Source organism: Capricornis sumatraensis, chromosome 11 (assembly GCF_032405125.1).
Source record: "Capricornis sumatraensis isolate serow.1 chromosome 11, serow.2, whole genome shotgun sequence".
In the NCBI taxonomy this organism is placed as follows: domain Eukaryota; kingdom Metazoa; phylum Chordata; class Mammalia; order Artiodactyla; family Bovidae; genus Capricornis; species Capricornis sumatraensis.
In genome coordinates, this window is record NC_091079.1 from 96,898,719 (window position 1) to 96,912,027 (window position 13,309).

Consider the following 13,309-nt stretch of genomic DNA (forward strand, 5'->3'; position numbering starts at 1 on the left):
AATAATTTCTCATTTTATGTGAATTTCAGAAGAATGTAAAATATATACTTGCTTAAAATTTCAAATGAGAACTTGATGATAATTTCATGGTTAAAAGATGTTTTCACCAGAAAGATACAGAATATTTTATAATACAGGTATACGGAGTTCTGGTTCTTAACTGTTCAGGTATACTAATGTAGTCAAGTAAGTAAAATCATCTTGACTGGGTCTGCAGTGATTGACTTGCAATTGGTTGAAAGATATTTATGTCAATGGCTTTATCAAAGACAGACACTGACCTTTGGCAAGCTGGATGAAGTTTTCTCTGCTACTCAGCTGAGCAGATGACTTTGAGTATAGAAGACAATGACATGGAAAGAAGCTTAAGCTTTGAAGATAATAGGCTTAAGCTCTCCGAAATGAGACTTTTAAATATTAGAATAAATAAGAATACTTGCACTCGTGGCCTTGGGAGTTTGGAAATCATTAGTATTGATTATGTAATGAAACTGACATAAGGATCAATCACTAAGAAAGTGAAAGTGAAGTTGCTCAGTCGTGCCTGACTCTTAGCGACCCCATGGACTGCAGCCTACCAGGCTCCTCTGTCCATGGGATTTTCCAGGCAAGAGCACCGGAGTGGGGTGCCATTGCCTTCTCCAAATCACTGAGAAAGCAGTCATCAATACAGGAAGTTTAGGAAGGGCACAGTAACTGCAATTTAGAATTGGGAGAGCAAAGAGCTGTGCAAATGCAGTTCAGATGGAGATTTTCAGAAGGCTTATTAGAAAGACTCTTCTAGTTATTTGGATTCAAAGATTTCTCCACAGATCCATCTTCAGCCAATACTCTTTTCACGCTATACTTCCCCGGGTGAGCTTATCCATCTCCATAGTGATAACACTGTGTTGATGACACACATTTTTCACTTTTAGTCTAAATCTCTCCTCTTAGGTTGAACTTGCAAGATTCTAGGAGATACATATACCTGGATATCCTGAAGCATGTACATCAATCTCAATACATCTATTCAATCCTGAACTCACTCTCCTACGCAAAAATCTTTCTTCCCTTTGGAAATCATTCTCCACCATCCTCGTGATCCACAAGGCAATTCAACAGAGAACTCAACCAGAAATATGGGAATCATTCTTGATTCTCGTTTCTTTCTGGCTTACCCATTTTGAAAACTAGCCATTAAGTCTTATTGATTCTACATCATTTTCCTAGTTTTTCCCTCTTCATTTCTATAATTTCAAACCTGGACTCTTTCAATAGTCTCCCAACACATGTCCTTGTTTCTAGTTTTATATCACATTAATTCACCCATCAAACTGCTAATGGATTATTCTTTCAATAAAAAATTTTCAACAACTTAAAACACTTCAGTGTCCCCTTACTTGTAGACACAAAATGGCTGTTAATATTTTCCACTTGATAAAAGCTAGGTTTCATCACATGCATAATCAATTCTCAGTTTAAGGGTATATCTATAATTCCATAGAACTATGAGAACTCACATTAAGATGTTTAATTTTTTTCTGATGCTACTGAAGTTTAATTTCTAAATTGCATTATAAAAAATTTAAACACATTGTGATGTGAAGATTATTTCTACTTAGAAGTTACTTGAATATGCACTGAGATAAGATAATATAGGTAAAGTACTAGCCCAGTGCCTGCCTTAATATTAATTTTCTTCCCATTCTAAAGAAAAAGAAAAATGTTTATATAGGTTGAGGTACATGAAGTTAATATCAATTTTATGTGACAGGGGTCTATTATTTGATCCATATTCAATTCACTTCAAATTAAGAGCTTATAATGTTTAGTGGGAGCTGCAAATCAGAAACAATCTTATTGAGAGTCTAAAATTTCAAGAAGCAAGTGATTTTACCCACACCTAAGTGTCCAGTACTTTGGCCACCTCATGCGAAGAGCTGACTCATTGGAAAAGACTCTGATGCTGGGAGGGATTGGGGGCAGGAGGAGAAGGGGACAACCCAGGATGAGGTGGCTGGATGGCATCACGGACTTGATGGACGTGAGTCTGAGTGAACTCTGGGAGTTGGTGATGGACAGGGAGGCCTGGCGTGCTGCGATTCATGGGGTCGCAAAGAGTCGGACACGACTGAGCGACTGAACTGAACTGAACTGAAGGTTTAGTGGGAGCTGCAAATCAGAAACAGTCTCATTGAGAGTCTAAAATTTCAAGAAGCAAGTGATTGTACCTATACCTAAGTATCCCCATCACCAAAAACAAAATATATAAAGCCGGAAGGGGGTATACCTGCTGGAAAGCTAAGCATTTTCTTCAGGAACCAGCTTCCTATAAGGAACATCTGGAAGCCAAGCCTTTGCCTGAGTCTCTAGCGATAGGGTTTAAGACAAGGTTGGTATATTGAAACATGAGTCCTGAAAAGCAAGGTTACGAAGCTATAGAACACCTACTTTGTATGAAAACGAATTCTGATTAGACACAAGGAATGAGAGACTAGGTTTCAATTATAGTAAAGGAATAAAGTCTTTGACTTGGATTGAGGCAGAAAGGGTGATTGAGACTGATTAAGTTATGTGTTCCAGAGATTAAATGGAGGCCGCATCTGAGACAGGATTCCAGAATGACTGAAAAGGAAAAAATGGCCTCTTATCAGAAGCATGGATTAATTCTGTGGCTCTCAAAGCACAGTGATTTGGCGTCATCATTCTTCCCCCTTGGGTTTTTCTCAGTAAGCCGCTAAATTTTTAGTGTGGCTATTGCTCTTCGCCACTGCATTTTTCTCTGATAAGGGCTGGTGACGGGTGTTTGGACCAAGGATAGGTGGCCCCAAAGGATGCCTCACTGGCATATGGATTATTTTGAAATAAAGTGACTTAAACAGTTGATGCAAGAAGGTTGCTGAACCTCTTTTCTGTCTCTCTAAAGTCAGGAAATAAATCTCTCTCATGTGAAAGGTGCCTTCCTTACAATGGGGGGAAGAAGGACAGCGTTATTTTCAGAGATAGGGAATTAGGGCAGAAAAACCTGTATGAAAGCAACTCTTCTAACTTCTTTACTAATGTACTACCCAAGCTCAAACTTTGTTTAAATTCCTTACTAATTAAGTTCCAAAGCCTGTTGCTTTGTCCCATCAATTCTTTTCAAATTTATTGTTTTATTTATTTATTTCCTTTGTCTAAAAAGTATAAAAGCTGCCTGCTTTGGTCATTTCTCAGGCAATTCTGTGAGACCTCCACGTGACTGAATTACAATTTGTTTCTTTTTCTCCTGTTAATCTGAGCTGTGTCGATTTTATTATTAGCCCACTCACAAGAACTCAGGATGGGTAGAGGAGGAAATGGCCCCCTCCCCAACATAGGAAAAGGGACTCTTGGAAATTAGCTATAGTTCATTAACACATGAACTGACTTTTAACTGACATTATATTGGCAATTATTTTTTTTAATTAGTAATTAAATGCATTTCTACAAATATGTACTAGTTTTATAATAATCAGGATACAGGTAATAAATGGTTATTACTCTGATACTTGGCTCAGATGTAGCCCTGAAGTAGAGATTTCAATTTAGAAGGTAAGACATAATTGGTCCAAAAATTCTGATATCAAGGTAAAGGAGTAGAATGGCAACACTGAAAACCAAGGACAGATATAAAAACTGACCACTAGATTTTGGAAGGCTTTATTTTTCTTTAAAATACAGAAAAGTTAATTGGAGAAATACAAATAAAACTATATTCCTATATGGTAATGGTATTCTGCGGCTTTATTGCAAGCACTTACATAAAACTGCTCTTATTCCCTCAAAACTGTTACCTCAGACTTCTCACTGTATTGAATTCCACACCTTCTCCCCAATTTTTGATAATTACATTATATAACTTTAATGCAACATTCTTTACACTCAGCTTGATTTGTCTATGCATTTTTATCTTGTTTCTTTTATACGCACCTTCATCTTTACATCTGTGGACATGTTAGAAGTAACATCATAAATTAAAATACATAATTGCAGGGAGTTCCCTGGTGGCCTAGTGGTTAGGATTCTGAGCTTTCACTTCTTAGCCTGTTTGCAGTCCCAGGCAGGAGCACTGAGATCATGCAAGTCTCACGCATGGACACAAACTATTAAAAAAATGTAATTCCAGATACATGAGGGCTATGAAAAAAAAAGTATAATAATCCAATAGACAATGCAGATAAGAGGGCAGAACACTATTTTATTTTAGATAAGCCGGTCAGAAAACCCTTTAGAGAAAGTAGAATTTGAGACTGGCATACAATAAAGCAGGAAAAAATAATTAGCAAAGACCTGTCTTCCGAGCAGAGGGAATAGTGAATGCAAAGCCTCTGAGCTAGGAACAGTTTTGGAATGTCTGAGGCATATACATCAAGACAGCCCGTGGCACTGAAGTGGTACAAGAAGGCAGGGAGAAGGAGCTGAAGAGGTGGTAGCATCACGGCTGTGGCATAGAATATAAACTTTATTCTGGGAGCAATGGAAATGTATTAGAGACGGAAGAGAAAATTAAAGGCATAATCTCACTTATGTTTTTAAAGGGATATTCTGGCAGGAGTGGAACGAGACAGACCAATAAAGGGTTATTTCAGGAATCCCCCTGAGACAATGGTGGCCTGTATAAGATGGCTATTGGTACAGATGTAAAAGCCGACTGGGTTTGGGATATAGTAATGGTGAGAAACATGATGATGGATTATATTAGAGTGTGAGGGGAAGAGAAGAACCAAGGTGGACGCTCCGGATTTTATTTGAAAACCGGATAAATGAAGGTTCCACTTATTACATGGAGAAGCGTGAGGGTGGAGGAAGCTGTGATGCAGAAAATCGGGAGTACTGCTCTGTGCTCTAGGCATATGAAGCCGACACGCCTGTTGAATATCCAAAAGGAGACAACGTATAATCAGTTTAATGTAAGAATCTGAACGTGACAAGGGACACAAATTAGAGAATCACTGAGGTATTAATTCTACTTTTTCCTCAAGTAGAAAAAAGACGGTCTAATTTTTTATTTTTATCTGCATACTGACTACAAAATATTTTCTCCTAAGAATATTCTTTTTACTTCAGACTGTATGCTCCTTTCTTTGAAAAAAGAGTTATCTTATTTTCTGGATATGAGACATAAATCTGATTACTGCACATGACTGAAAAGGCATGATGGACAAGACAAGAAAGGGTAGTTTACACTCCTTTTCCAGTTCTCAAGATTTACTTCTTCTTGTTATTTTCTATCCCTTCTCCTCCCAAAATAAAAACAATAAGTGAGGGAAACACATTAGCCTCTCGGAATAAGTACTGTAAGTATAAAAAGTAATTATTGTGATTCTTTTGCTTCATATAGTATTTCCTGGAAGATAAGACATTAATCAAGTCAAATAAAGTTAAATGTGACGCATATCTTTCATTTGCCTGTTAAGACTGGTGGTGGTACTAAGCACTACAAATCAGTCTTGATCTCAAGCTTATAACTTGTAGAGAAAATGAGACACTTATCATTAGTGTAATACGAGAATAAGAAAACAATATGCTAGAAATGTAAGGGCACTCCGACTGGTTAGGAAATGCATGCCACGGTGGCGCTGGCTCTTAAAGAGCACCGTTCGGCCCAGGTGCGCTTGGAGAGCAGAACTCTAACGTGACCCGCAGGCGGCAGGACTCACCCAGCGGCTGGCCCGCGATGACCCTGGCGTTCTCCCCAGCCACCGCCGCTCGTGCGTGGCGCTCACTCATGTACTGCACGAACGCGTAGCCTTTGTGAACGGAGCAGCCCACTATCTTCCCATACTTTGAGAAGATCGCTTCAATGTCGACCTTCTTGACGATGGCCGTGTTCAGGTTGCCAATGAAGACGCGGGAGTTGATGGACTTGGGGTCGTTCTTATTGGTGACGTTGCTGGTCTGTGTTTTGCCAGTCATGGTTGGCTCAGCTTGTTCCAATCCTTAAACAAAAGCAAGATCAGAAGGAAAACAATTAGATTGAATGGATACCCCTGGCTTTTAGCAATTTTTCAGTAGTTTCAGCAGTTACCAGGTAACCTCAAATCCCCAAGTACTATTAATTGTTAATGAGAAGAAAATTTGGTAATATGAAAGATGAATATTGCATTGCAAAATGAAGTGGAAAAATAATGATAACAGTTACAAATGCATTCCTGATTAATTTATCTAAAATTCAGGCCTACACAGCAATTAAACATCTTGTAGTGGTTTTTATTTTTACATCTAGAAGTATTTCAGAAGCAAGTTTGAGGAGCAAGCCACATTTTCTATTACTGAAAAAGAAAATCCAATATGACTATAGTCCGATGATGGAATATAGTACTGTAATTTATTGTTGAAAGCTTCCATTTTTATTTCTACATTTTCTATAATAGTAAACATATTGGCTGTTCCATTACCAAAATCCTTCTATCAGAAGCTAGCAATTCATTTTAATAAATATTGTAGAAGAGAAAAAAGGTATTAAAAATTAAAAAAAATTAATTAGAAAATTTAACATAAAAAACATAATTTTGAAAGTAAATTATTTAACCAGAATTAGTTCTGTATATTCTCTTTAGCAGAACCAACATCAAAAATCATTTAAAAAGAAACAGCGTGTACAGCTAGTTTTCATCAATGATCAACAAATAGCAGACACTGGGTATCTGTGCGGAAACATCCATTCTCAACCTCATTTTTAATTCATTTAACTGTCAGCTCATACGTTGCCTAAGGACTGCTAGTATTTCTAAAAACTGCTTTCTGAGGTTGGCAGAGTGTTTAATTATACTTAATTAAACTTAATGAAACTTTTATTTCCAAGTACTCCAGCACTTACAATTTATTTTTTAAGCTTTTAAAAACTCATCCATTCATCCAACAATATTTATTAAGCATGATATATTTTTTTGGACATATCTCATCTTCTAAAGTGCCAAACAATTTAAAGGAACTAGTATGGTGAAAATAAAATTTCAGCAAGGATATAATCTCTAACGTTGATGATCATTGTTGAATACTAGCTAATTGATAAATTTTATCAGCAACATTATATTTCTTACAAATAATCTCAAAATATTACAGCTATAAAATAATTAACAAGTGCATTTTATTTTTAAAAATAATTTAAAATGGCATTTCTAATCTGAGCACTAAAGATGTGGAAATTTTAAAGGCATGTAAACTGGATATTTACATGAAATTGAAAATTTACTCACTACCTATTTAAACTAGCTAATTCTAAAATCAAGAGCAACTGGGTATCATGAAATGTTTCAAATTAAGTTATTAATTATGAATTCTTAGTTTACTGAAATTTTACTAAATATTGGGCACATTATATATATCTGCTTTATAATGAAGCTTGACTTCATAAACAGTAATTCACATAAAAACTAAAAGTATGGCATCAGTAAAAACAGGGACTATATTGTTGCCTTGTTTTATCTTAGCTACATTTAAGAGCTTCCTTTAACAATTATTCAAGGTTAGGGCTGAAGGAAAGGAAAGCTAAGTTTTTTTTTTTTCTTCCTTAGTTTTGCAACTGGAGGTATTGCATGAGTGAGTGAGTGTGTGTGCCTGCTCAGTCACGTCCGACTCTTTTGTGACCCCGTGGACTTTAGCCCGCCAGGCTGTTCTGTCCATGGAATTTTCCAGATAAGAATACTGGAGTGGGTTGCCACTTCCTTCTCCAGGGGATCTACCCAGATCAGGCATCGAACCGGGGTCTCTTGTGTCTCCTGCATCGGCAGGCGGGTTCTTCAACCAACTGAGCAACCAGGGAAGCCCATGCCTCAAGCTAATGCTCTGAGAATCAGTTCAAACAAAAAATAATTAAGGTGCACACATGTATTTTAAACATTTAGCTTCTTCATATAATTTAGTAGATTTTAAACACACTGAGGAGAAAAAATAAACTAAATGCCCGGTCTGTGGCTCCAGAACGTATTAAGGATTATTTTTCTTACAACTCTAAATCAACATCAGTAATGCAACACGTAGAAGTAATGTTATTACTTTTTGCTCTTATATGATGCATATTTTTAGAAATACCATAAAATTATTTTCAAGAATTAATGATTCTTATAGCTGATGTTTTCTTTCTTGGGCAGGAACAAATTGGTCAAAATTCAAACACAAGAATTGTTAAATTAAGTTGTAAACATGGCTTACAGATCCCAGTGGTCTGTCTTTGACAGTAAGCCTGGGTCAAATTTAAAAAGGGGGCACAGTTGCACTCTGAATTTTCACTGTGTCAACATGCTTTCTCTGAGACCATCCTTATACTTTATGCAGATGACTCTCACAACTGTAAATCCAAGCTGCCATTTGTATAATTCCATTTAATGACTTTTGATCACCTTAAATCTGTATGTATTTAATCTCTCACGAGAAGACTGACTTGCTAGTTTCTATTAGGCTTTAACGACAGATTTTTTGTCATTGTGTTGTACATTATCAACATTCTCTGCAAAATTAAGTTTTAACATGATGTAATATTTAGCTTGAGATTCCTTGTTACATGAATCTTCATCAGTTGAAGAAAGACTTCCACTTTCAGCCATGATGGAATAACAAGGGTTAAAGTAACTCTCTGACTCAAACAATTAAAAAATAAGGCTAATGTACATGCAACAATTTTTTTTTTTTTCCTGACATAAAGCCGTAGGCAGTGTCAAACGATGGTATCTGGGCAAAACAAACAGAAAACAAAGGAAGTTCTAGGATAGCCTTAGAATTTTGTCTGGAAAGTATATTTCATGTCATAAAGTTGGTCTGTGTGTGCATGTGTTTGTGTTTGTGTGTTTGAGTGTGTGTCTGTGAGTGTGAGTCTGTGTGTGTGTGTGTCTGTGTGTGCACGCATGCATGTGTGTGCATGTGTGTGTGAGTGTGTGTGCGTGCATGTGAGTGGGAGTATGTGTGTGTCTGTGTGTGTCTGTGTGTGTGTGAGTGCATGAGTGTTTGTATGTGCATGTGACTGTGAGTGTGTGTGAGCATGCATGTGTGCGTGTGGGTGTGTGGGTGTGTGCATGTGTGTGTGCAAGCACGGGTGTGTGCATGAGTGCATGTACACGAGTGTGCGTGTAAGTGGGAGTGTGCATGAGTGTGTGTGTGCATTAGTGGGAGTGTGTTTGTGTGTGTGTGTGCGTGAGCATGTGTGTGTGCATGTGTGCGAGTGTGTGCATGTGTGAGTGTATGCATGTGTGTGTGTGCATGCGCACACGTGTGTGTGAGTGCGTGTTTGTGTGTGTGTGCATGTGGGGGGGCGAGTGTGTGTGTGTTCGAGCACGTGCGTGTGTGTGCACGTGTGTGAGTGTGCACGTCTGTGTATGAGTGTGTGAGCATGTGTGAGGGCATACATGTACATCAATAAAAGCAGATAGCGGCCTTACTGAATTTAGGTGATCGATCAGCGTTTAAGGCAGGAAACTGTGATGCAGATCTCTGGAGAGGAGAGAGCTGCACAGAGAAGCAATCCCGCACACTGTCTACAGACCCTTGAATCTATGCTGAGTCCAGGACATGCATGCAGTGGGTGAATTTCTATGAGGCGGCTTACAAAGTTCTTGGAAAGCTGTGAGCTGAATGCCTCCCAGAACCGCAACAGGCTGCGAATCATTCAGCTCCTACCAGCGGCAGTGGAAAGTCCACAGTCATCTTGAAGCATTAAATTTAGACATCCGGAGGGTCAGGACTTAGTGATGGGGATAAACAATTCTTGCATCCCAACTCAAGGACCACCCCAACACAATTTAAAAACAGCTCTCAAGATGATCAAGCTAAACCAGAAGCAACTCACTGTCTATGAGGGCAAAGCATAATATTCCTTTTTGAAAACTAGAACCCAGACACAAGGAGTAAAACACAAAATCTTTAGAATCTAATTAAAACCTCCTAGATGTCCAAAGATCAGAAAACATGACCGATAATCAGGAAAGAAGGTAAAGGCAGAAAAGTAATCAAGTGGAACATCTGAAGACAAAACCTATAATATCCAAAATCAAAAATTATACTTGATAGTTGTTATACCTTAAAAGACTCTAGAACAGATTTGTGAACTTGAAGTTGTAGAAAAAGTGAGTATCCAAAATGTATCAAAGAGATGAAACACTGGGACTTCTCTGGTGGCTCAGCGGTAAAGAATCCTCCTGCCAACGCAGGAGACACCGGTTTGATCCCTGGTCGGGGAAGATCCCACATGCCAGGGGGCAGCTGAGTCTGTGTGCCCCCACTAATGAGGCTGTTTCGTAGAGCCTGGGGGCCATAACTACCGGGGCCACATACTGCAACTACAGTGTGCACGCTCTAGAGCCCGCTCTCTGAAAAAGACCACTGCAGAGAGAAACCCGGGCACCGCACCTAGAGAGGAGCCCCTGATCACAGCAACCAGAGGAAGGCCTGTGCAGCAGCAAAGGCCCAGCAGAGCCAAAAATAAATAAGCAAATATTTTTTTGAAGAGAAATTAAACACCAGAAAATAAATAGAGACGCAGTGAATCATACAATAGTATCAATTATTTAACAGACATATATCTGGAGTGCTGGAGAAACAGAAATATTAAAATAGTGGCCAAAAACCTGCAAGATTTGATAAAATTATATGATCCCATTGATTCCAGAATTTCACTGGACCCTAAGCAGTATAAACAGAAACAAAACCACACCCAGACAGACACATCATACTCAAGCTACAGAAAACCAGTGATAAAGAGGAAAACCAAGGAGTTCTCAGGAACTGGGAAAATGCCTACATTCTAAAGGGAAAAAAACAATAATAAAGGACAACAGTAAAGCAATGTTATAACTTCAAAAAAATTGATAAGGTGAAAATGAACCAAAATGTATTTAGTTGAAAATACACATAAACCCAAAATTTGTCTCTTTATTTTTAAGTTGAAGTTTGAATGGAGTTAGTGTTCAGTGTCTATGAAAACTGTAAACCACCAGTGCCTCACAGAACTTTCTGTAGTGATGGAAGAATTCCATATCTGCACTATCCAAAACGGTAGTCAGTATCCCCAGGTGACTTTCCAGGACTTAAAATGTTGCTTCTGAGATTAAGGTACTGAGATTTTAATTTTACTCAAATAAAATTAAAGTAAAATTTAATGGTTTTCTCTACCCAAAAGGCTAACAAATCTCTGGTCTTTTAAAAACATAAAGTGAATATAAATAAGAAAAAATTTAGCTATTTGTATATTTTGTGGTATGATATTGGTGCTGGAAACTTATGAAAAGTTATGGTTTTAGACATATTTTAGAAGGAAAACAAGAAGTCAAATAGCTGCCACATGAGGACTAATTTAAGAGTAGGATTTTCATTCTGGAAATATCAGACTGAGTTGGTGACTGTTCTGTAAAATCTTAAAGAATATGTTTAGAAAAAGATGTTTATTTGTATTTGAAAGAGATTTCTACTCTCTAATCTAAAATATATATAAATTATGAATTAAAGGCAATGTTACAATGTACCTAAGAGAAAATATTTTTGGAACAGGCAAAATTAACAGGTCAGTAAACTATACCCTTCGTTTCATTTTATGGTCCTGAATTTACAATCTAAATTTTAGATTCATTCAGACACTCCTGAGAAATACCCAGGTATTCAAAAAAGTCAGCCAACAATATTCACACACACTGTATTCAAGAACTTGAGAAGAGATTAAAGGGATCCAAAAATGAATGTATAAGACCAAATCATACCATAAAAGTCATCATCTGCTGAAATTTAAAGCTAGTACTCAAAAAAAAATCATAAAAAATAAGGTAAAACCTAGCAAATGCTGCAAGAAATAAAACTAAAGTTGTGATATCTGAAAAACAAGAGAGCATCTGAAGAGCAAAGATAACTTCTTGAAGCAAATTATATGAATTAACCATTAAATGATACTAAGAATTCACTGGGCATCTATTTAACTTCTCCGTATTCACAGAAAGATGTTTTTCACATATTTTAACTCATATACACATTCTTGATTTTTTTCATAAAAAGCATTGCTATAAATTACTTCGATTTATAAAAATAAAATAACTGAAATGTATGTATTCCAATGTATACATTCTAACTAATGTATTTAAGTATCTCTTCTGGACAAAATAAACCAAAAGAAAGTCAGAATTTATTCTTCAGAAAACCATCCCCAATTCAGAAAAATATAACTTAGATCCATCATCAGCACAGTGACAATTCTTCAATAGATCTTAAGCATCATAAACATCATTATGTGAAAATAGGACAATCACCATGTATATTTGGTGATACCTTTACCATTCTTAAAGACAAATATCATGATTACAATTAAGATTCAATTTTTAAACCTCAAACTGCTCCCTACTTTGAAATAAATCAGAGCAACTTTTCAAAAGTAAAGATTTTTAGGGGATATGTGCAATGTAGGAAAAAAAAATATAACTCCAACCTGAAAAGATACTTATTGTTAAAACTTTGATGTATTTTTCGTTTCATTCTACCATTTAATAAAAATTGCAAATTATAAAAAAGTCATCATAATTTACTTGCAGTAATTTACATCCAAGTGCCATTACTTATTACTGCAATACCCATTTTATTATGTCATTAAATAACCTTACTGGGTTTAACAAATAGTTGCATGGTAATAAAGTTATAGCATAATACTGTTCATTCTCTTAATGAATATTAAGCTTGTTTCCAATTTTTCAGATCACAAAAAATCTCAGATGGACACTTTGGCAAATTCTGGGTTAAAAAAATGATAGAAAAAGATGTTTTTAAAGTTGTTTAATTATCAATGTTCAGGCATTCTCCAGAAATACTTCACACTGCTCCTTTCTCCCAGCAGTGGCTATTTTAGGACACTCAAAGCAGTTTTGTTAGGGCCAAGTTCTTTGTCCCATGAACAGGGAGTCCAAACAAACTGAACCATCCACGTCTGGAGCAGAGAAAGTTTTACTGCAGGGCCACGCAAGGACATGGGGGCTCATGCCGTAAAGGCCCCAGCCTCCTAAAGCGATTCTGCAAAGCATTTTTAAAAGCCAGGTGAGGGAGGCGGGTCAGGCGGCATGTGGTCGCTCAGGCACGATTCTCTGATTGGCTGATGGTGAGGACACAGGATGGGGCGACAGGGAATAACATTATCAGTCCTTCCGCTCCAGGAGGCCTGAGGCTAGATGCTCCAGGTCAGCAAGTAGTAAACGTTTTCCATCTTTTCATATCTGTCTTCCTATCATATCTGTGTTTTCATATCACAAGCGCTTCCCTGGTGGCTCAGATGGTAAAGAATCTGCCTGCAGTGTGGGAGACCCAGGTTCAATTCCTGGGTCGGGAAGACCCCCTGGAGAAGGGC

At 37.3% G+C, this 13,309-nt stretch overlaps 1 protein-coding gene across 1 annotated transcript in view; it reads right to left on the reverse strand.

The window, feature by feature from the left end:
- Positions 1 to 5,934, reverse strand: part of RALYL (RALY RNA binding protein like) — a 421,185-nt gene extending 415,251 nt beyond the window's left edge. The window contains exon 1 of the mRNA XM_068983445.1: positions 5,664 to 5,934. Within this exon, the coding sequence (XP_068839546.1) occupies positions 5,664 to 5,919 (256 nt within the window). The 5' untranslated portion in view covers positions 5,920 to 5,934. The remainder of the gene's footprint in view (positions 1 to 5,663) is intronic.
- Positions 5,935 to 13,309: the final 7,375 nt, after the last annotated feature.